Source organism: Cupressus sempervirens, chromosome 11, assembly GCF_028749045.1.
Source record: "Cupressus sempervirens isolate cs-2001-9-10 chromosome 11, ASM2874904v1, whole genome shotgun sequence".
Classification (NCBI taxonomy): domain Eukaryota; kingdom Viridiplantae; phylum Streptophyta; class Pinopsida; order Cupressales; family Cupressaceae; genus Cupressus; species Cupressus sempervirens.
Genome location: NC_143128.1, coordinates 808,431,205 through 808,456,716, shown reverse-complemented (window position 1 = coordinate 808,456,716; position 25,512 = coordinate 808,431,205). Strand labels below are relative to the sequence as shown.

At 35.9% G+C, this 25,512-nt stretch overlaps 1 protein-coding gene across 1 annotated transcript in view; it reads left to right on the top strand.

Annotated features, from left to right (window-relative positions):
• The window catches only part of URH1 (uridine-ribohydrolase 1), a 76,512-nt gene extending 52,393 nt beyond the window's left edge, over positions 1 to 24,119 (top strand). Inside the window, exons 7-10 of the mRNA XM_089811964.1 lie at positions 22,656 to 22,752; positions 22,850 to 22,957; positions 23,150 to 23,285; positions 23,685 to 24,119. Of these exons, the coding sequence (XP_089668090.1) occupies positions 22,656 to 22,752; positions 22,850 to 22,957; positions 23,150 to 23,285; positions 23,685 to 23,796 (453 nt within the window). The 3' untranslated portion in view covers positions 23,797 to 24,119. The remainder of the gene's footprint in view (positions 1 to 22,655; positions 22,753 to 22,849; positions 22,958 to 23,149; positions 23,286 to 23,684) is intronic.
• Positions 24,120 to 25,512: the final 1,393 nt, after the last annotated feature.

Below are 25,512 nucleotides of genomic sequence, written 5' to 3'. Positions count from 1 at the left end.
GCATCAGATGACTCATATAAAATAGAATGACCCAAGTCAGAGATTGTTGAAGACTAAATCTTAGAATGCGACGGGGAGGCAGAGAGCTGAAATGGTTCGAGTTCCTCATCAAACACAACATCATGACTGAAGATTAAACGATCAATGTTTACATCAATTAGTTTGTAGGCCTTATGTGTGTGACTATATCCTGTAAACATGAGTTTCTGGCTTTTGGAATCCAACTTAGTGCGTTTGGCATCAGGAATCCATACATATGCTAGAGAGCCAAAAACTTTCAAATGTTTGATCCTAGGTTTGCGACTAGACCGGGCTTCCTTAGGAGTCTTATGGTTAACTGCAAGGGTGGGTGACCGGTTAAGAAGGTAGGTAGCTGTGGATACTGCTTCTGCCCAATATTTTCTAGGAACATTTCTATGTTCTAGCATAGCCCTAGTCATTTCTATGATGGTACAGTTTCGACGCTCTACAACACCATTTTGTTGAGGGGTGTGAGATGTGGTGAACTAACCTCTAATGCCATGAGTAGTACAGAAGGTAGAGAAAGCAAAAGAACAGAATTCCCCCCCATTATTGGTCCTAAGAGTACGGATGGGGGAACCAGACTCTTTCTACTGGGGCTTTAAATTACTGAAATATAAGAAAAACATCTGATTTTTGTTTAAGAAAATATACCCACATTTTGCGACTGAAATCATCCACAAAGAGTAAGAAGTACATGTTCCCAGTAACAGAAGTAGTATTCATAGGACCACATACATCAGCGTGGACCAGCTGGAGTACTTTAGATGCCTGCCATGATTCACCATCCTTAAATGGTGTCCTATGTTGCTTCCCTGCTTGGCAAGATCTGCAAACGCGATGGTTCTGGGTCTGGTTATCAGGTAGGCCATGGACTAAATTATCTTGAGCAAGTTGTGCTAGATATTAAATGTTTAGGTGACTGTATCGTTGATGCCAGAGGCTGCTGAGAGCGGATGATTTGGCAATGAAGGCATGCTCAAGGGAGTCACCTGAATCGACAAGCCTATAAATACCATAATCCTCAAGACCGACAACAAGTGTAGTGCGAGAAGCACAATAAAAAATTGAACACTTATTTCCATTGAAAATGACATCCAACTGAGGGGAGTGCTTCATAATCTGACTAAGAGACAGAAGATTATGTTTCATGCTAGGAACATAACATACATTGAGGAACATGAGTCTTCTTCCTTCGGACTGAATTTGAACATTGCCCTTGCCGACAATATTGTATTCTTTGCCGCCTCCAAAGATTACTGTGTCAAAATGAATTCAACAAACCAATCACGCCTGTGAGTCAAATGTTGGGAGGCACTGGAATCTATATACCAGGCAGAAGATTTCGCATGATCTACAATTATGCTGGCCATAAAGGCATGGTAGATAGATTCTTTCTGCTCTGAGTGTTGGGCAACATTGGCTTGCTTTTTAATTGAGTCTGACTTTTGATGCTGCTGATACAGATGCTCATAATATGTGAATGGCACAAACTTCGAAGTGAGAAAATGAAAGACCTAGAAAAATCAGAGAAGTACCCAGAAGAGAGCTTGGAAAACCCAAAAATAATATGCTGTCGGAATCTAGATCTGCTAGCTTGAAAATCAAGGCACAAAATTGAAGCACCTAGAAAAATCTGACAACCCATTTGAGATCTCGAAAAATCCACCAAGAATCCAAAAACAAAAAAATTTTCTGACCCCAAAAATTAGGGTTTTGAGCCAAAAAACTAGTCAGTGGACATGAAGGTCAAAACAATAGAAAAATGGTTTCCACAGGTCTGAAAATGCCCGATTTTGATTAGAATAGGGCGTTTTTGTCTGAGACAACATAGGCAAGGAGTTTTTAGCAAAAAAAACAAAAACTGTGATTTCACCCTTAAAAACGCTGTGTTTGGCAAACCGTGACTTCAGAAAAAATGCAAGTTGTAGAAAATGCGATTTGAGAAAACGTGTAAGTTGCAGACAGGAGGCATGATTGCTGTAGTTGCAAAGGCCGAACCCCGTAGTAACAAACCCTACACATAGTAACAAACCCTACACAAGTCAGGAACTGGCTGTTTGTAAATCGTGAGTAACAAACCCTACACGATTCAATCAAGGAACTTGTGATTTGCAGACTGATGTTGCGCTTTACAAACCCGAGTTGCAGATATTTGTCATCCCAGACCCATAGTAACAAACCCTACACAAGTTAGGAACTGGCTGTTTGTAAATCGTGAGTAACAAACCCTACACGATTCAATCAAGGAACTTGTGATTTGCAGACTGATGTTGCGCTTTACAAACCTGAGTTGCAGATATTTCTCATCCCAGACCCTAGCCTGAACTAGGTATAATGAAGCAAAACAATTTAGGGAAAGAATAATTTTGAAAATAAGGTTCAGATAATTTCAATAAGAAATTATTATTTTCAAAAAAAATCCAACCTTGCTCTGATACCATGTTACAGATGTAAGTGGCAGAATACTTGACTGGTTAATTAGAGATCAAATGATCTATATATACGAAGAGGAGAGTCAAATAGAATAGAAACATTCTATTCTAGACTACACCTAAATATTAGAGACATTCTAATATTTACAGAGATACAATAAGATACAATAGTGAGCATTAAAAAGAAACATAAAGATTATTCTAATAAACGGTGAATAATCAATGTACCAAAATATTTGGTCTACAAAGTGAACTACACTACCACAAGTTTTTAGATGCTTTTTCTACAGTAGTTCGCATTATGTATTTCATTGTAATCTCATGGTTTCTTTCTCTGGATAAGTGATCTTGAGTTTGCAAGTCTATTGTATCTTATCCAAGGGCAATGTGCCTTAGCCTGCAAGTCCATTCAGGGACGAGTGAGCTACCTTGGCGGTAAGCCTAAAACAAATCTTTATATTGTGAGTGATCCTCATTGTGGTTTTTCCTTTTTGGGTTTTCCATATAAAAACCTTGGTGTTCCTGTGTGGTGCATGGTTTATTTTCACTCTTTACTTCTGTTTATCTAAGTGGTTTAAAACTTAATGAATGGTCAAATTTTAGTTTAGGCTGATTCAAGACCCTCAGTGTCTCTTTATATGGGTATGTTCGACAATTGGCAGCAGAGCAAGCTTCCTAATGGAACAATTTAATAGACGCTGCTTTTGTACATATGGAGTTTGAAGATAAGACAAAAAAGGTAATCTTTCTAGAAAAGATCTTTAAGTCATGGAACTAGAAGGATGGGATATCAATCTTGATGACTGTGAAGTAGATTATGAAGGAGGACTCAAGTATGCTCTTAAGAAAAAGGATGTTGCAAAGGCAAAATGCAAAAAATACAAGATTAAATTCAATAAGGCAAAAAGGATAATCGTCAAGTTGAAGGCCAAATTAGAAGCAAACAATGAGGATGAAGCCAAAGTCAAACAAGCAAAAGATGAAATAATCAATTTAAAAGTGCTACTAGAAGAAGGCAAGAGGTATGTTGATTGTCTAAACTCAGAACTTCATAGCAAGTGTGCTGAATGCCCCACACTTGAGGGAGAGATTGTTATGTTGAGAAAGGTATTCAAAGATGCAAAAGAGAAAATTGAAAAAGGTTTGAAACCTAGAGGTGGAAATGGTTCACTTGATGAGATGCTTAGTCTTTAGAAATCACGGAAGAACAAAGAAGGCTTTGGTTTCAAAAAGGGAGAAAGGTCTAAGGTAGAAATTGGTATGAATGAAAATGATAAAGAAAAAATTCAAGATGAATCCATAAAGATAGAGCGAGATCAAAACAAATTTGCTCATGTCTGGAACAAATGGAAGAACTTCAAAAGGACAGTTCCAAATCAAGCTGCTCTAACCAAGTACTCTCAAGATTTTAATGGTAATTGTTTTTTTCATATAAAATTGAGCAGAATGTAGGAGTATAATGAGCACAAATTCGTTTTGGCCCTCGAGATCTCAACCATTCAACGGTCAATGCTTTGATTGCAACACATCTGGTCATAAGGTTGATGAATGCAAAAGTGGCATGACGGGGGGGAACTTCTCATGAAAATGAACAATATTAGGAATGCTCAAATTTTAAATGACTATCGCTGCACATGCAACAAGTTTGGCCATTAGGCTAGTGACTGTTGATCTAATGTGAGAAAAATGGGAATGCTCTGCAGCATTGTGTTATTTGTTAATACAACAATAAGCAAGGACATATTGTTAAGCTTTGCAGAGGAAAAAATGTTATGTCTTCTATTCCAGAGGAGAAGTTCGATCAGATTCAAATGAAGAAACGAATGGAAAACACATGGGTTAATAAGTCAGGAGAAAAGAAAGACAATGATGAGAAGGATGGATCTGCACCTCAGGAAATTAAATTGAAAAAGGTATAGGTTCAGGGGGAGTTATATTTACATATTTTTCAGGCCCCTGTAATTGTAGATATTAAAATCTTCAACATATCAGTCATATGGTGGTATGTGATGTTGAGGTAATTGGTTAGATTTCCAAAGCAAATGCATTCCATGGAGAGGATTGCAGAGATTTTGTTTGTTCACTGCTACTACAGAAGGGATAAAGGCTACCATACATAAGAAGCATCTAATACAAAATTGATTGAGCTCATAAGAGAATTATAGATGCATCATTTGGTCATTTTCGATCTCATTCGAAGCATTCAAGTCCTGATCAATTTTCAAGAAATGGCCATTCAAATCCAATATGAACGACGAAACTAGGCATTCTCTTATGTGTTGATTGATCTTATTCACACCAAGGATATCCCAAATGACATTCATGCCTGCATGGAAGAGTATGCTCACATAAAGATGGCTGGAATCAGAAACAAGCATTTGACAGATGACGAGTTCAAGATGAACCTTGAGTGCACCTGTCTAGTGGAGAAGGAATTGGATGTCTAGAAATATTTTCTCATGCTCTATGAAGTAAAGATGATCAATCTAGTTTTGAGTCACATGTAGGAGCAGTTCATTTGGTTAGGTAAGCCCTACATATGCACAAGTTTGTGTTCTACTAGACATGTCCCTGTGCTGAAATCTGTAAAGAATGATGTGGTCATTAGGTTAACAGGATCCAAGTTTGATAAGAGGGCTCTTACAATCGATGACATTGTCGATTTGGTTGTTCAGTATGCTGCTATGGGCATTGCATATGAGATCTATCACCAACAGAGAAGGTTCTGCCTCTACTCCTACAATTCACAGAAGTTAAAATTACTTATGGATTCCTTTAAGGATCATTCAACCCATGTGGAGAAGAAAGTCAAGGATTAAGCTCTAAGGAGGATTAATGATGAGAGGATGGTTGAGGTCTTTGACGAGTGTGTTAATGCACATATCACCTTGCAGAAGAATTTAAAGAGCTTCAAGGATTGTATTGATGATGTTGTCATGACTCATACCAATTTTGTTTAGGGTGGCTAGATTCTGCGAAAATCATGAAAGGATAGATTGACTCAATTGAATCTCAAATTTTTCAATTAGCCAGTGTATATGGTTTTGAAAAAGATATGGAAGGCATCATTAGAGTGCAAACAGAACAACTTCATGAAGAACTGTCCTCGCAACATGAACAAAGAGATCAAATAAAGTAACAATTTTGTATAAGAGGAATAATGGATTTAAGGTTGGCTTTTCTGTCCAACATTTTGAGTAAAGAAAAAGCAAGCTGAGCAGAAAATACGAAGATTCTGGATATTGTAAATACAGTTGAGGACTTACACTTGCAGTTTGAGTGTCAAGATTGGATTCTGACCTCAGCAAAGGCCATGTGGGATGCAACTCTAGCTAATCTCAACGCAAAATATAAAGGCATCTACCTTACAAGAGTGCAACTATATCAATTTTTGAGTTCATAGTTAAAGAAATGTGAATATATCTATATCAATTTTTGAGGAATCTCCAAGGGGTAGAATTTTGAAATAAAGGCACATTAATGGGGAAATATATGTAGTCCAATTTTAGGATGAAATTGATGTTATACCCTTTGGCCTTGATGCCAAAGGTGGAGAGATATTGGTGAAAGAGAAGAGTATGTACATATGTAGTTTTGCAGACATAATGTTGCCATCAATGACAAAATGGGAGATTGTTGGCAATATGAGTTGTCATTGATGTCAACCTGATGTCTGACAATACATTTTGTCATTAAGTTAGATTAATGGAGTATGTGTTGAGGGCATTGGTGATTCAGATGATGCATATTGGAGGGTAGTTGAGTTAGTTCAGATAATGTATTTGAGAGCAGTTGTGTCGTGTCAAACCTATTATTGTATATCTCAAACTTATTGAGGTATATGGAGGTTTGTTATATGTCAGTATATTACTTTTAAATCATCATATGTATTGGTACAGTTGATTTTTGGTTTGGTTACATGATATGGTCACCTTGGTTGAAGTCTACTTGATTCAGAAGTCATTTGGATAATGTTTGAGTTCAGACTTGTAAGTGAAAGAATAAAGAAATTGTCTAAGTGTTGAAACAATGCATTTGCTTATGACTGTGAGCTAGTATTTTGCTCCACATTTTACCACATTACATCCTCTGGTTGTGTGGTTCAAGACCTAGAACTTGATGGGTGTTGGGTACCTATTGTCAGGATTTCAAGTCTTAATATCTTATGCAGAAAAAATCACAAGAGTTTGAACTCTGATCAGTCTATCAGCATAAGGCTTTTAATGGCTCACTAGAATGCGCCACATTCTATCACAGTGAATGGTTTGACTGTGCAGTTTTGGGAAGACATTGAGGGTGTCGTATAGACCCAGGGACATGAGTTTTAGGGTTGTAGGTGTTTCTATTAAATATCATACACCGAAGAACCAACAACCTTGAAACTCATGTCACTGGTTCAACACCATCCTCAACATCTTCCCAAAACCACATAGTCAAACCATTCACTGTAGTAGAATGTAGATCATTATAGTGAGCCAGTTGAAAAGCTTTATGCTTGTAGACTGTGATCCAGATTTCAGACTCATAACTTTTTTTGTGGAAGATGTTAAGACTTGAAAACTTCAGAGTGGATGCCTAATACCCATCAAATTCTAAATCCTAAACCACACAACCAGGGTATGTAATGTGGTAAAATGTAATGCAAAATACTAGTGCACAGTCATAATGAAATGCTTTGTTTTAATAGTTAGAGTCTAAACAATTTTGTCAATCATTCAATTATGAGTCTTAAACATTATCCAAATGACTTCTAGACCAGGTATACCATCAACCGAGGTGACCGCATCATGTAAGGAAACTAAAATTGAAGTATATTAATACTACCATAATTTTGGACCGATATACTGCCATCTAATGAGCCTTTGAACTGCCTTCTATGTCTCTGACTAATCTAACATGACACAAATACTCTCCAATGTGCATCATGTGAACCACCAATGACCACTCCATTTATCCAAGTTGATGATAACACATTGTCAGACATCAGGTTGACATCAATAGCAACACATATTGCCAAAAGACCATTATCCCTCCTTTCACTACACATGATCTGATTGAGGACGACCCTGATTTTGTTATTCTAGAGAAATCTCTATCCCACAACTCAAAAGATGGATCTAAGAAGAAGGTTCCTACTCTTTTGGACCCACATCAAAATAAGTCTTTAATACAGATCAACAAAGATGGAAGATCACATAGTTAGTAAAAGGTGAATATGTTTGGGGAACCTTAGGTGGAACCTAGTGTTGTTGCACATCAAATACTCATTGCTCAATAACCCATAAATGATCGTAATTTATTAAAATGCTCAGGGTTTGGGTAGCTCTTCCCATCAAAACATTGTCTGTGATCTTGTCCAAGAACATCATACAAATATCACTTTCTTTCAAGAAACAAATATTTTTGTAGAAGAGATGGATTTATCCTCCAAACTCCAAAATAGTAACCAATGCCAATGTTTTTGAGCTCAATGATTTTCTAGTGAACTGGCTTGCGTATGGGATCCCTATTTACTTGGGTATTGTACATCACAGATTTACAAAGTAAATGGAAGTAGCAAAGTTATAGAATATTTTAGCATACTAATTGCCTACATATTCTAAAAAGATATAGCTTTATTCTCATTCGTCAAATATGCAATCTGTATAGGATATCATATTAGTGGTCCTCGACTACATGTACAATATGAAATATATAAGCAAGATGATGCTGGTTGAGAATGTCAACCATCAGTAATTGTTGATTAACCAACAATTGTTTGGAACCAAAACTTAATTACAGTATTCTATTTTATTACTTGATGACTACATCGATCCCCAAAAAAAGAGAGTCATCCTCCATACAATGACATAATTGGGGATTGAATCAACAGAGTGAAGTGGTGGAAATGTGTGTTAATCTAGAAATATAAACTAAGAAAATATTTGATCACTATTCCCACTTTTATTGGGGGGACAATTGGATAACATCTAGTGTGACACAGACACTAGGGGACGTCAAGACGTAAAGGGCTTCAATTTGGGGAGAGCAAGGGGGCAACGATAGGAGGTGGAAGGGTGGGGTGTTGTAATATACTACACATATTGTACTTGAAATGCTAGTTATGAAATGATGTATTATAGCATAAGAGCTAATCAATACTAATATCAAATACTTGAACATGGCAAAATTGCATCATGAATATAAAAAATATCATAAAGATGATTACAATGAGTAGCATTATATCAAAATAAGTACAAAATCATGTTCTTACTTCCATAAATATGCATATGTAGTGTGTGTGTAAGAGTGACCTTTACGACAGCTTGTAAACCCCCTTTCTATCATAAATGTTGCAACAACAACTTTGCTTCTAGAAACCCCCAACTACAAGATGATGGTGTGAAGGGGTTGATGAGGGGACTTGGGAACTCCAAGTCCTCGACACAAAGACATACCTGACCCGGGTGCATGGGTTTCTTTTGGTGGTGGTGGTGGTGGTAGTGGTTTGGGGTGGGGCGCAAACAAGTCCCTTCATTACACTATCCGACCTCAATCTTAAAGGAGAGTTGGATGTTGTGTCTGATTATTTACTCTTTTTTATTTGATATGATTGGATATGATTATAATGTGAAAATGCAAAATCTAGTTAAAATGATAGGATATTAACAAAATTCAGCATAAATAGATTCAAACAATTTTTTACTCCTAAAGGTGCTCTTGTTAACTGAAGGTCCCTTATTTGAAGAAGGCTTTGTATATCCATCTGCCCAAGATTTTGAAAAATAGTGTCGGACTATGGAGTTGGGCTCCAACGTCCTTTGGTTTCTACAAGTTCAAAAGCTAGAATTGTATGCTTCAAGTTGCTTCGCACAATTTTGCAACTTTTGAATGTTAGATCTGTAACATTCACGTGCCCCTTGGTAAGAAAGAGACTAAATTAGAGTTGAAATGTTGTGTGTTATTACCTTAGGATTGATAATGGTGGTGATGCAATAATCTTTAGATAAGTCCCCCAAGCCTTGATGCAATAATGCTTGCTCAATTATTAGAACTCATAAAATGTCTTAGATCTTTATGAATGAGAAATGATTCCCTTATATAGGTTTCTCAAGTGTATATCTTAATTTAGGTCGAGTTCCAGTGGTCATATCGAAATATCAAAGCTCAAACTATCGATGATGAGAATTGAGACTTGCACATGTTTGATTATGGGCCCCTCTTAGAGGGACTGTGGTGTTGGGAACCCTTAGAAAATCCAAAAAGGGACTAAAGAAATACGGTTGCAGAGTGCAAGGTCCTAGAACATAGGATCTAGTCATGACATTAAGATATGATGATATTTTGGATGTGCTAGGGCCAAAAATAGGTTTGAAATAAGCTAGGACATATCACATTGAAGCGAGGGCCTAAAAAAGAGTGAAATTGTAAGGGCAGGGGTACAATTTATGACATTACATTTAATATTCACTTCAACGGGAGTCTCCATTATTCTCATACTTACAATTAAGCAGAGAGTAACAGAGAGCAAGATTAGCAACATATGAGATGTCACGGAGTCGAGAGAACAAGCCCCCATGCTTAGAATCTTAGCTTACAAAAATCTAAGTTAAAATACACAAGACAAAAGAAAAAACAAAACAAAAGGAGAAAATGGATAACAAGGAAAACAAAAAGACAAAAGGGGTTAGTACTAAAAACCAAGGCTCCAGGTTATCTAGTTGAAGATACCTCAATAATTAAAAAGTCTCAATTGCTAATGTCATTCTTAGAATGCTATTGAAACAACATGAGTGTACTTCTAGAAAGAGTGAGAACATACACCAACTGATGAGACAAGAATCCATGATTCAATAGCTAGCAAGTTATATTATGCTAAGGGCCATGTGAAAATCCATGAATTCCATTGGCCAATAAGGTGTGCTATGTTGGGTGATTCTACTAGCTAGTAGTTTTGTTATGCCAGGTAATCCATGAAAAAGGGGCACGATTCCTACTAAACAACAAGGTGTGTTATGTTGTGTGATTCGTGTAGTACAACAAATGATTGCACTAGCATCTCCATTATGATAGGAAATCGACAATGACAATCATACTAGCAAATTGTGTTATGTTAGATGACCAATGCTCGATTATCAAACTAGCAAGACTCACTATTCTAGTTGACCAATGATTTGGGAGCATACTCTTGTTTTGCTAATGGATCAAACTATTACGATAATAGATAAACGTTTATTATTAGTTAATGGTAATCTATTATAAATATTAGAATATTTCTAATATTTAGTTATTTGTAGATAACTGTTAGTTTTATCCTAGCTAGAATAGAAAGTTTCTATTCTTTATGATCGTTTCCTAAGGAAACATCATTCCATTCTTTTGTATATATAGATCTCTTGATCACTGTTAATAACAAACAAATACTTTCCAATTACTTCCATAATATGGTGTCAGAGCCAATACTCTAAATTATTTCGAAAATAATTATAATTTCTTGGTTGAAATTATTTGCCTTTTATTTTCAAAATTATTTACATTCATATTTGCTTCCAACTCTCTCTATAATCCGACTAGGGTTTTTGTTATGAGAGATTTGAATCCGCTAACTTCTGGTTCGGTTCTGCAACCCATTTTTGTCCAAATCCATCTGTTTTTTCTACACATTTCCGCCATTTTTTGTGGTTTTTTTGTAGCAAGGCTGTTTTTGTTCAAAACCCTAATTTTCTGTACCAGATCAATTTTTTTTTACAGATTCTTGATGGGGTTTTTGAGATATCAACTGGGTTGTATGTTTTTTTTGAGTGCCTCGATTTTTGTGCCTCAACTTTTGAGCCAATGGATCCACAAACCGACAACATAATCTTTTTGGATTTTTTGAGCTCTCTTTTGGGTCATCCTTCAAATTTTTTGGGCTTTCCATTTTTTGCCTCAAAGAATATGCCTTCACAGATTTTCACGGTTTTTCATTGAAAAACGTGCTATGGCATCTTTCACTAATATTTTCTCGAGGAAAATCATAAGTTCAATGGTTGCAATTATGGTACGTGGAAACAATGGGTGCTAACCATCTTCGAATATTGCGACAACGATAAGGTGGTTTTGGTTCACAATAGTCTTCTCAGTAGAGGTCTTCTGCTCCAGCTTCAAAAGGCTTAGGGAAAAAGAACATTCAATTCAACTATTGCCACAAGTATGGGCACATGAAGGTTGAATGTCGAAAGCACTTAGCTGCCCTATCTAAGCAATCTGATTCGCAACCTACAATGAATAGTGCGGAGCACTCTGAGCAGACAAAATTTGTCTTTTATGCTTTTTGACAGCTTCGTGCTCTAGATAGATTAACCATTAAGGGTCCGTTTGTTGAGCGGAATAGGAATACATATTTTGGAATACATATTCTGGAATAGAACGTATTCCTGTTCTCCGTTTGGTTCAGCCAATATTTGATGGGAATTCACGGACCCGAAAATTTATGTTTTCTAAAATAAAAAAAATGGAATAGGAATACGTATTCCAATACCACCTATTTTGGTGGAATTGCAAAACCCCATTTTTGGGCCAAAAATGGAATATGTATTCCATTTTTACTTCGTATTCCAATCCCGTTTTGGTGCATCCAAACAAGGAATTCGAAATTTTTGGAATATGTATTCCAGAATACGTATTCCTATTCCACTCACCAAACGGGCCCTAAGGGAGGGTATTACGATAATAGATGGTTTCTATTATCTCTATTTAGTATCTAATGGTTATCTATCATAATCTTCTATAAATATTAGATTCTAGTTGACCAATGATTTGGGAGCATACTCTTGTTTTCTTAATGAATCAAACAAACAAGTTGTGTTATGCTTGGAGTCCTAGGCAATTCAAATGGATTTGACACATGTCTAGCAAGGTGTATTAAGCTAACTAATTCGTAGATCATCAAGTTCTTTTAGGAGATCACACTAGGAAGGTACACTATACTAGAGATAAAAACTAAGTTTCAGATGTCATGCAACACTGAGATAGCTTGTTAAGCACACCTTGAGGGATATGTTGATGTGAGCTTTGTGACCACTCCAACATGGAGGATAAAACACTTAGTATTCTAAGATGAACCACCAAATATCTAATCCTTTCTTGAACAAAGACATCACACATGCTAATATTGCAGAAAGATCATAGATTCAACTCTGAGGTTCCTATTGTGAACCTGCAAATTCTTGTTGGACACAACTCAGTTTTATGATGTGGTTTGCTAGTAACTACGCAGGGACTTACACTATTTATTTTGTGGACAATTTGTCAACTTTGCAAATGTGAATCATTTAGCATTGATGGCTCTTCAACTACTAATGAAACAAAGTGCAAAAAGAAATTGGGTGTAGGATCTAAGCTAACTAATGCAAGAGACTATTGATGGTGAGGTGGAACTAAACCAGTCCTTGCTTTGTCAAATCAGCTATGCAAAGGAGTGTGCAATCTTCTAAGGATGTGGGGATGATTTTCATATTGATAACATTTATTTAATTACCCAATTTTGGCAAAATCCAAATGAACACTCTCAATTGAAGTTAAGTGCTTGCAATGAGTTTGACCAACCGTGGACTGTTACTTGAAATCAACAAGTACCATAAACATGAGTTTTACCATAATTCACTACTCAACTATTTCTACTTAACCTAAAAAATCCTATTCTAAATGAGGAAATGTAGAAACCATGTGATACTCCAAAATAAGTATAACACAAGTATACACCATTATAACATCAATGAATTAGGAATAATTTTGGCAGTATTTAGGCAACAATTTCTCCAAGTTTCTTCCCTAACTATTGAATTAAAAGTGAAAAGGCCTTGCATACAATGAATGGCTCAGATTGATCCAAGGTCAACAGCCAAGAATATGCCAAAATAAACTTAATATAACTACCACTTACAAGCATTTAAACATGTCAAAGCAATTACAATAAGACACCAATCCATGGGTCAATGAGAAAACTCGAATGCTTTTGAGATACATATCCATTTGAGGATTGACCAATGAAAAAATTCAATTCCACTTGTCCATCCCCCTGATTTTTGGAAATCTTCTCATTGACACCTTCTTGAACTTGTCTTGGTTTCTTATCTCGATCTTTCTTGATGATTTGAACTTGTAGATTTTCATCCTTCCTTGCAGTCACTTTATCTTTGAATTTTGCCTTGCTATTGCACTGTCATTCTCATGTTGCAAAATTCCTTGTAAGCCCAATAAATGACTTGCAACTACTTTGTTGATGGTTGCATGTTTCCCTTGATGTTGTAAACATCTTCATGCCCGTGAAATATGCAGCTCCACGTTATCTTCTTGCTTGTTATCTTCATGTTGAAGGTCTCCTTTTGCTTTAACTTCCTCATGATTGTATCCTTGAAGTTGCCATGGTTCTTCCTTATCCTTGATCATCTTTTTCCTCCTCACCTAGCAAAATAAAAGAAAACCTTGTGTTAAGTTTACAAAATGACAAATATGAACAAAGTTAAAACATCGCATGAACTTGACATAGAATTTGCAGTTGTGTCAATCTTTGTATTGACAGTGAACAACTTCCTTAGTTTCTCTTTGTACGTGCCCAGCTAGCTCTTTGATTTGATTATTTCATCATTGCAAACTTAGTTTCAAACCAAACCTGATTGAAATTTTGTGGATTTCTGAGTTTGTTAATGTTTCAGGTCTGCAAGATTACCTAGTTTCAGCTTGCAATGGGAAGCCAAATGTCTTCTTCACATTTCAATCTCTGATTTCCAATTCTCAATAAATCTGGTTTTGATTTTTCCTCCTTTAGATCTGCCTCGCTGAGATGAAAACTGCCTTGATCGCATTTCAAATCTGCTCCTGTTGAGACTGCCCTGCCTTTATTTAGTTGCTTGAATAGAACAGGATTGATGTTGAAATGGTGTGCCCAACTCTTGCTATATACTCATTTAGCTTGAAAAGGCTTATCTTTTGGTACATTACAAGGCTGACCTGCCTTATGAATACATTCAATTTGCCATACTCTACATAGCCAACCCAATTGAAATTTGAATTTCATGATTTTTGCAATTAATTTAATGATTCTCCTTGCTGACTTGATTGCAACCTTGCACTTTTGATAATGCAGGGCATTTGAAGGGCGGAAATCCTTGGGCTTGACATTATCCTTGGTCGGGATTTTGTAGGTGTTTGGAAATGTTTGTAGTGAAGGGCAGGAACCTTCGGTGTCTTGCAACATAATTCCAAGGCAAGGTTGGGTTCGACCTACATTTGGAATTATTCCAAAGTTGCTCTAAGTGTGTGCCCCATTCAAGCAACATGAACCTTAATTTGAGCATTTTCATCATTTTTCGAATCCTAATTAGGTCAAGGATTTGGATTACTCAAGTAAAAGAAATCCTACTCAAAGTCAGACCAAAATTTTTAGCAGTAGTTGGATCCTTACTTGAAAATCTCCCTTATTTCATTGTTCAAACTTGCAATTGAGCATTGACTTGCATACGGAGTTGCTCAAACTTCTCATTTTATCAACCCCAAGAATTCAAAACCACTACCAAATCTAGACTAAGCCAACTAACTACTCTACAACCAAGCAAAAAGAGGGGGTCTGTTGATGTGAGTTCTATTCCACTACAAGATATAGAATCAAATACTTAGTATCCTGAGATGAAATACAAAATCTTCAAATCTCTATAGGATATGGTTGCTCTAATGCTCATATGATAAACAATGTATACGGATTGTTTGATCAAATGAGACAACCTCAAGGTTCCTTCTTAAGTGTGGACTCTACTCAGTTTAAATGATGTGCTATGCTGGTTATCACAAAGGGACTAACTCTATTCATTCAATGGATATCAATTGGTTCAACTACATCAATCACTTCCAAAAAAAAGAAAAAGTTATCTAACTCTAGGAATGTAAGATAATGTTGATGATGGGGTGAGCCTCTAACTGATCCTTGCTTCGCCAAACCAACTACGCATAGGAGGGTACTAGCTTCTATGAATGCATGAATGATTTTGGCATTGGCAATTTTCATCCAAATACCCTATAAAGGCGCAATCTAAGAAAACATCTCCTCTAGAAGTTAAAAACTTGCAATTTAGGCCCAAATTAATCTTACACCTTCACTTACAATCAGCAAGTAACAAAAAGTATGGACACTAGCTTCACCATTGATCACCACTGAACATTATCTTCCATCCAATCTACTTCTACTTCTACTTAATATATAATGAAATCCTAATCTAAGTAAGAGATGCAAAGAATCATGCAATGCTCCAAAATGATCATGTATATCCATCATGAAGACCAACAATGAATAGAGAACAATTTTAGTAGTAATTTGGCGAGAAGTCTCCAACATAACTCCCTTTACAAATGATGTGAGCAAGCCTTTTTATAGAGACCCAATTACAATGAATGGCCAGGATTGCTTTTGAAATCAATGGCCAAGATTAATCCACATAAGTCCTATTTAGGATTTCCATAACCATAGCTACAAGTATTAAATGTCCACCTAGTTACAATTAGGCACCACCATGTGGTCCACTTAGAAAGTTGCATTGCCTTCGTGGACCAATAAGAAAATAGATTAGGCTTAACCACTAAATAAAGTGCACCAACAAATGGACCAATGAAAAAAGTACAATATGTTGTGGGCTAGTGAGAAGATAGGTTAGGTAGAAGCTTGTAGAAGTAGAAAATTTGTTGACAAAACCACCATTTAATGAACCAATAAGATGACGCCACTTGTATTTACAGCAAGTCATCTTTGAGAGTATTCTTTTATCGTTTTCTCTCTTTTGATAGATTCTATGAATCTAGACGCAGTATGATAAAATTCTTCTAGTAGGACACTTGGCATATTCTCATTGATTTAGGATATGGCTGCCACCTCATCATTTTTTAACCTGCAAGGAAAACCATCGCTTATATATAATTGTGAAACTTTAAATGATACTTTCAAAATATCAAGTTAGTAAGACTTAGAAAATCATCGCGAACTTGTTGTTTCTAATTTCCAATAACAAAATTGAATTGGTCAATGCAAATTGAAATCTCATCTCTCATCTTCAAATTGATTTGCACCCAATAATAATTAGCATCATTAGAAATTGTTATTTTCCTTGTATAATATTGATGCTAATTATTTAAATTTGATGACTCCTTGAATATTTCAATTTGAATTGCCCCCCTTTGGTTGAAATTGATTGAAATTTGCAAAATTGAGGACCTTGGTTAATTCATTTAATGTGTGGTCTTTCACAACTTAAAGTTGATTGGAAGATATTTAATTTATTGCCATTTATGATTTATTTTCCATTAATTCCAATTGCCCATTTGGATAAATTCAATGTCACAATGGATATATAATCAATTAAATCATATTTAAAATCAATCCATATTTTGCAAAATAGAGGCAAATTGGGTCTTATCTCAAGTTAACATTAATTTCCACCCTAACTGATGCCATTAATATTGATATCCCCTTGCTTAATTTTATTAAATATGTAATCCAATGCTAATTGCATTTTTAATCCAAAGCTCAATGCAAGTATTAATTACTGTTTACATTGAATTTGTATCTTCTAATGATAAATTTGTTCATTTAATCCCAATGCTCAAATCAATCTCTTTCTTCCTTTATTCAATCATGTGATGAGGAGGAGCTTCCTCCACATTTAATTTGAGATGAGAAGAGGCTTCATCTACACCACATGAGATGAGAAGAGGCTTCATCTCCCTCGCTTGAGATGAAGGTGTGTTTCAGCTCACTCTATATTCAAATTTACTCTCCCTCAGCTCAAAAACCTGACTGCCAAACTTAGCCAATTTTTTGCAAACTTTTCAAGTTTTTTCCAAAGAAGCCTTCTAAATCCCTGATTGTTGCCAAATTCACTCTACTACCTAGATCTACCAGCAAAAAGAGGGGGGGCCCATTTGCAATGGAGCGATGACGTGAAAACCTCACAATAGCGTCCCCATCTGCAGTGGGGTATGTGTGTTTTACAACACAATAGGATGTTATATAACAGAACACTGTCACTTTGGGGGTACTACAATAACTAAGAGCAACAAGGAGGTCTCATATGTTGCTATCACTTCTTAATATAGAGCATTGTAGTGAGCCAACTGAAAATCCTTATGTAGGAAGACTGCGATCCGGATTCCAAACTCATATATTTTCTTTGGAAGATATTAAGTCGTGAAAAATTGACAGTTGGTAACTGACACCCATCAAATTCTAAATCCTGAACTACACAACTGGAGGATGAAATGTGGAAAAATGCCTTGCAAAATACTAGCTCATAGTCATAAGGAAATGCACTATTTCAATAGTTAGATAGTTTCTTTATTAATTCAATTATGAGTCTCAAACATCATCCAAATAATTCCCAGATCATGTAGACACCAACCAAGGTGACCACACCAGACCAAAATTGAATATTAACAATACATACCATAATTCTGGATTGATACGCTGCCATCTAATGAGCCTGCTATGTCTCTGACTAGTCTGACATAACACAACTACTCTCCAATTTGCATCATCTGAACCACCAATGACCACAACAATGCTTCATTCATCCAACTTATAACAGCACATATTTCCAGACATCGGGTTCACATCAATAACAACACAATTACCAATAGACCATTGTCCCTCATTTGATTACAAATGATGTATTAAAGACAAGTCTGATTTTGTTATACTAGAGGGATCTCTATCCCACACCTCAAAAGATAGATCCAAGAAGAAGGTTCCTCCTCTCTCGGGCTCGCATCAAAAGAATCTCAAAAAATAACTCTTTCAGATCGATCAACAAAGATGGAATAAAACATAATTAGTAAAAAACGAAAATATTTTGGGAATCTTTGATAGAATATAGTGTCATCACATGTCAAATTCGCATTACTCCACACCCCATAAATGATTGTAATTTCCTGGAATACTTAAAGTTTGGGCACCTTCTTCCATCGAAAGATTGTTTGTGATCTTGTCCAAGAGCATCATCCAAATGTGACTTTTCTTCAAGAAACAGAAGTTTTGGTAGAGGAGATGGCTGATTGCAAATTTCCAGTGAATGTGAACTGAATTCGAATTCCAACTGAACTGTCTTTCGAATTTGGGGTGTGCTGAGCAAATGTGGTAACATAACTATTTATCAATATTATTAATTTATTTGTAATCAGCAACTGGATATGATATTTTATTGTATTGTGATTTCACTATCTGGGTATCTTTAATTTTGATGATATATTACACGGTCAATTTAGTGCTGATTGTAGATACTTTGAAGGGAGAGTTATTGCAGTTGTTTCATCTCCATTTCCATCTATTTCTCTAGAGCCATTCAAAACAGAAAACAAAGCAAAATAAAACAAGGGTGCATATTACAAACAATGAAAACATTGTTGATGAGTCCCATCTCTCTTGAGGAGCTTTATCATTTGATTTTTCAAATGAAGAAAGGTATGACTCCTAGCCTGTATGATTTCTTGTTGAACTTCTTTAGCAATTTTGGGATATCTTGAAGCTCGATCTATGCTCGATCTATTAGAGGTGATTCGAGAATCTGAAGCGAACAATTAAATGCTAAAGGCACTCAATACCACTTTCTTGGATTTTAATCCCAAAAGGGAGGCTTTTAGTCTTTTAATTTGTTTTGTCTTGTTGCTCTTTGCGATGTTACAAACTTACAAGATCACTATCAAACTCACTATGGATTGCCCTAAACAAAATATGGCTTCTGTCATCATTCCTAAACAGGAGAGCTTTCTAAAAGGGTGCCAAATCTTGATGATGTTGTTCAGACCATTTAGTTTATGTCCTATAAGGAAAAAGCTATGTTTATCAAGTTGTATGTCTAAGGCTTATTGTAGGGTTAGGTGGTCTTTTCTTAGGAATACTCTTTTGGCCATTGATTTTTCCTGGGAATGGAACAAACAGTGACGTGTTCTATGGATTCTCCTTTCTTTTAGTTCTTTTTAATGGTATGACCTCCTTTTTTATCTTCTTGCAGAGGATCCAACAAGGGGATCACTTATCTCTTTAAAGCTTTATTCTCATAGATGAAGCATTGGGTCAACTGCTTAAGAACTAGAACATTAATGGCAGCTTTCATAAGGTGGTCTATTGCTCAGAGTATAGATGTACTGACCCATCTTCAACTTTTTTTATGACACAGCTTTGTTGTGTGTTGCTAAGATTCAGGAAACTATCAATCCCAGGAAAGCTTTGGTATTTTTTTTCGTTTCTTTTGATCAACTTATTAATGAAGATAAGTCCATTTTTTTCCTCTTTAATACCCCCCTAAGCATCTAGTAGTGAATTGCCCTTATTCTCTGCTTCAAAATAGGGCAGCTTCCATTTGATTATCTTGGCAATATCTATTGCTAATACCAAGAGGGATCAAGGGAAAAAGATCAACAAACACAATTCAAAATGAAGGTGGATCAGTGGACCTTTTGATGACCATCCTTTGTTGGCCGTTTTATTTTGCTAAAGTCTGTTTCTAGTCTCAGCTTCTTTATAGGTTCCTCATCTTACCTACTCCCAGAAGAATCCTGAAGGATTTTGATGTTGTTCCGAGGAAGTTCTTACACATGGAGTCTCATTAGCTGGGATCAAGTGTGTGCCCCTACACAAGATGGTGGTGAAGCTCTTTGATGCTCCTTAATAACCAAGCTTGGGCCACCAAGCTTTATTGGAGATGGTGTAAATATCCAGCTAGGCAGTGGGCTAAAATACTTAATTTCAAATACTCGAGAGAGGTTGCTAGTTCTGAACTCTTGAGGATGAATTTAGTTGGATATGGCTTGGTTGTATAGGATGCTATTAAGAAAGGGACATCTATGATCAAGAATGATCTTTTCTGGATTGTTAAAACTACACAGAGTGCACTCTTCTTGACAGATACCTAGGATCTTCACCCTCTGCTCCTCTCTTCTCTCTCCCTTCTCCACTTGTCAGTCAAGTTTTATGGCAATAGGGTGGTCAAAGGTTTCTAATGTCAGAAGGTCTCTTGAGGTGGGGAGATCTCTGATTTATTATGAGAAAGGTCCTAGGAATTGGCTTGAGGGGTTTTTCTCCCAAAGCTTGGGCTGCTTGTTCTCAATCCTTGCTGATTGATCTTGTGGTTCTCTTGAAGTTGAAGATGCTGATTTTCTTGAGTGGGGCCATGATCCCAAAGGAACATAAATGGTTGCTCTTGGGTACTCTTTCCTGCAATCATAACATGCTGGGAATAGAGATTTCCTTGGTGGAGAAAAATCTGGAATAAACTTAGTTGACCCATGTGCAAATTTTTTATGTTGCTTTTATTTGACACCAATGACTCGCTCCAGGTGATATTAGAACATGTAGAATTTATAGCCCTTTAAAATGTGTTATATGTAGTTCTTAAGGGGAGTCCTTTGCTCACCATTTCTTCCAATGCCCTTTTGTTCTTGTTTTGTGCAAACAACAGTGACAGATTTGGAACCAACCTGTTGTATATGCTATTTTGTCTAAGTTGTGGGCAGGTATGAGCTGGCCATTCTTTGCAGTTAGTTCTCTCAAGGTAGCTAGGGAACTTGGACCCCTTCCATCATCTGGTAGAAATGGCTTGAACTGAATCATCAAATTTTGCATGGTCATTAGAATATAATCACACTGGCAAAAGGCTCTGGATTCTGTTAAGGAGACTGTTGGTGCTAACTGCTCTTTTGATGAAGGGGTGTCTCCCTCTCAGCTTCACATTTCCAAATGCCTTGAGCTTTACTCTTACGTTGTGCCCTCTTGCAAATGTCTTCCCCACCTTTAGGTTTCCTAAAATTAATTCTGTCAGTTCCTCCCATGGCAATTGAGGTTCAATACCACATGGCTTTGCTTTGTGGGATTGGTAATTAGTATGGGTCTGTTCATTTTTTCTTCTTTTCTGTTGTGGATTTCAACACCAGCCATTAGATAGAAGTATGTGCTATTCTCCTGGTCTTAGTGAAAGCTTATGCATTAGGCTGTGAAAATATTTTTTGTGAAATTGACTCCTTAATCATGGTTTCTCTTCTGAATTGGGAGGACTAGTGAGATTTCCTGGGAGCTGGTAATTGTTTCTGAGCGAATTTGATAACTTGCTTTTTGGTTTGAAGTCATTTGCTTTGTTAATATACTTTTGGAATGGAACATATTTGTGGATTGTCCTGCTAATTGGCCGACTGACAAAAATTGTAATTGGAATGTTTTGAGTGGGGTTCTCTTAAGCCTGAGAAAGCCTCACAACTCCTCAATCTTGTAAATGATATCCTGATTTTCATCCTGCTTGCTATTGTGGATCCAAAAACTCTTTTTCTGAATCTTTTTGCTGATGTTGTGGATTTTCCTGGCTTCTTTGGTATGCTTTACATCTTGCTCTCACCAGTCTTACTGATAAGAAGCTCCCTGCTTTCCTTGATTATGACTTATTGAGAGGCTCCTTGGGTTTCTTTTGGAGATGAGATTGTAGAAAATCCAATGTTACCCCAGTATTGGGATATGTCGGGACAAGAGGACGTTGGAACGAGTTTTCGGGATGGGGAAAATGGGCCTCATTTTCGGGACGGTGGGGGGAAGGCCAGGGGATGGTGGCAAGGGGAGGACGGGGCAACGAGGAGTGTTGTATAGTATACATATAGAACTTGAAATGCTTGTTATGAAATGATGTTTCAGTAGAACATACCAAATTAAAATACTTGAACATAGCCAAATTGCAACATGAACTAGAACCATTGAACATTCAACATAGTAACATATTACATAACCAATAGTAACATTCAAAAAGCAAAAGTCAAATAGAAATCCAAGTCCCCATACTAGCGGCAGCATGGTTGTAGAATGACGGAGGTGGGGGTACTTGGGTACGTGAGTACCCGGTGTGGGGACATCTCGGGGACGGGTACTCCGAGGATTGGGAGGGGGGTGCGGGTCCCCATGGAACACTGAGAAAATCCTTCTAGTTTTTTTTGTCCATCCTTGTTTTGGATTTGGCCATTGGGAAATCTTGGTATTGTATCAGCGTCAGAGGTTCTCTTATTTTTATCCCTCGTTTTTTGCCCAAAAAGAACAGAAGTTCTTTCTGCTAAAATTGTCCACAGCAAGAGTGTGGAAGATTTTTTACTATTTGCTTTTTAATAATTACAATACAATTTTTGGCCAGTTAAAACATTCTAACATGCATTCCTCTCTTATATGTACAGATTTATGGGGATCCAGAAGCCGCTGACATTGTATTCACTTGTGGAGCAGAAATGGTGGTGGTTGGCATAAACGTCACCACACAGGTTATTCTGACTGGTATGTCGATAATTCTTTCATGTTTCCTATACTATATATCGGATGATAATATAAAATATGACCACTGATTACTAAACAAATTACTTTTAAATGTCAGAGGCGGATTTGTGTGAGCTCAGGGACTCAAAAGCAAGACATGGAGAGTATATCTATAACATGTGCCAGTTTTACAGAGATTTTCACCTAAAATCGGAAAGTCTTAATGGTAGGCAGTTTAACTTGCAAAAACTTCCAGTTCTCCGAGTTTGAAGTGTACTTGGGAGGTTCTAATTATTGATTGCTTTACTATAGCCAATCCAAGTGGAATGTTACCTAAATAAATTTTCTTATAGATTCTTCAAGTAAGTCTTCTCAACTTGCAAACATTTTGTGCTCAATGTGGTTTCTTCATGTGCAGGAATATATCTACATGACCCCACTTGTTTTGCAGCCCTAATCAAACCTCATCTTTTTGAATATAAGAATGGTGCTGTGCGTGTAGAGACTCAGGGTATCTGCACTGGGCATACATTGATGGATTTTGGATTGAAAAAGTGCGTCTTTCTTATTTCCATTCCATTTGATCATCATATGATAATATCTCTTTTGTTGGGAAACTTTTTGTTGGGGCTGCACTACAGACACAAACTTCAGGCTTAGATGTTAGGTCTGTGGAGTGTCCATTATGCCAATTCAGTGAACTTTTATCCAGCTTGGCCTCTTTCAGGAACAACAGGGCCAGTCCTAGCAGGAGCGGAATCCTGCTGGGAAGTATGGATTTCCACCCAAATCACTGGTTGACCATGCACCTGGGTAGCATTGAGAATTTCATTTCAAATTCTAGAATATCAATCAAAAAATTTCCTTTGTTATAAAGAATACGTATTGATTTATTACTTCATACAATACTGAAACTAGAGCCTGATTACTACAACATTCTGTCTCTTTAACAGATGGAATTCAAATAATCCTTGGACAGGCATTCGACCAGTATCAGTTGCTTGGACAGTTGATGCGGTAGGGGTCATTAATTTAGTAAAGGAGCTGTTGATGAAACCTTGCTAGAGCCCCACACAGTCCCCTAATTTGATTGTGTGAAGTGTGATCCAAGCAGGCGTAATAGTCAACCAAATGGTTGAGAATCATTGGATCTATTATGTACTTGTTTGTGGGATATGAACCTCTCTGACAGCTCTGACTTGTGCATGGAAACTTTTTGAGTAATGTTTTGAGGCCTTGGCGCCACCATTTCTGAGCGTTTATTATTGGAAAAGGCTTAACTTCAGTTTCGAGTATGTTTTCTGTAGTTCCTCATCCAATGGTTCTACATGGGATAAATTTAATTAAACAGAAATCATCATCTAGTAGACATTTCCACTGATCTCCAACTACTGAGTTTATAGCATGGAAAACAGTAAATAAAATTATGAAGTTCCTCATCCAATGGTTCTACATGGGATAAATTTAATTAAACAGAAATCATCATCTAGTAGACATTTCCACTGATCTCCAACTACTGAGTTTATAGCATGGAAAACAGTAAATAAAATTAAGAATCTAGGTCATAAATTGTGAAATCAAATATTTTTCATTCATGTTCTTGTCATTAATTACATTGCATTGGAATGTAGTTTACTAAGTTTTTTAAACAAATAAATAAGACAAGTGCAGCAAGAATTTCAAGTTCTTAAATGAAGATGTATAATATGACAGTCACATAATATTTTAAATTGTGATTTTTTCCCCTAGTAAAGTATATGATTAGAATTATAATATTTTGCTGTATTCAAGTTTGATTTTAATTCAACATAGATTCAAACTATTTAAACAAAGACAAAGAAATATCAATACCAAAAATCTTATTCAATCAATTGAATGGACTATGGAGCTGTTGCCCTCAGCTCAATTTTACAGAATTCCTCGTCAAACTGGAAACTCCGTGTTAAAAAACCCTTGTGCTGCTTATGCATTTATTAGTGATCCAAAGTTTTTCCATTCCTAAATCCTTTCGTGAGTATTTTGGTGCTGCTGTGGTTTTTCACCAAGTTCGTTTTGACTGAGGTTTGAATTTGATAAAAGATAATTAAAATTATTTTTCAAATTATTTTTATTTTAATATTCTTCAATAATTTAGTTTCAAAACAACCACCCTCCAAAGAAAAGCGGTTAAAAGTTCCTTGAGTAATTCCCTTTTATTAAGTGTCGTAAAATTTCAAATTCCTAAAATTAAAAATGGCTCAAAATTTGAGCATGTCATGTCCCCTGAAATAATATTTAATATAGAAAAAATTAATAATAACTAGCAACTTAATAATTAAATTATTATTTTTAAATATAATCTTATGTGAACAAATTAGATTATTAATAAATATCAATTTAAATAATATAATATTTACTTAATTTTTAAAATAAAGTAATAAATTTAATTTATCAAATATAAAAAGAAATAATCATTTAAAAAAATCTCATCAATATAAAAAATAATTTAAAAGCTAAAACTTAAAAAAATTTAAAAATCAGGAGTTAAATAAATAGAGATCACAACATGAGCTAATGTGGAGATCAAAAGTAATTATTTTTTAAATAAATAAAAAATAATAATTAAAATTAAAGATTTTAAAATATAATCTTATGTGAACAAATTAAATTATTAATAATTTTTAATCTAAATAACATAATATTTACTAATTTTTTCTAAAATAGATTAATAAATATTATTTATTTAAATTTAATTTATCAAATAAGAGAAAATAATCATTTAAAAAATCAGCATCAAAAAGT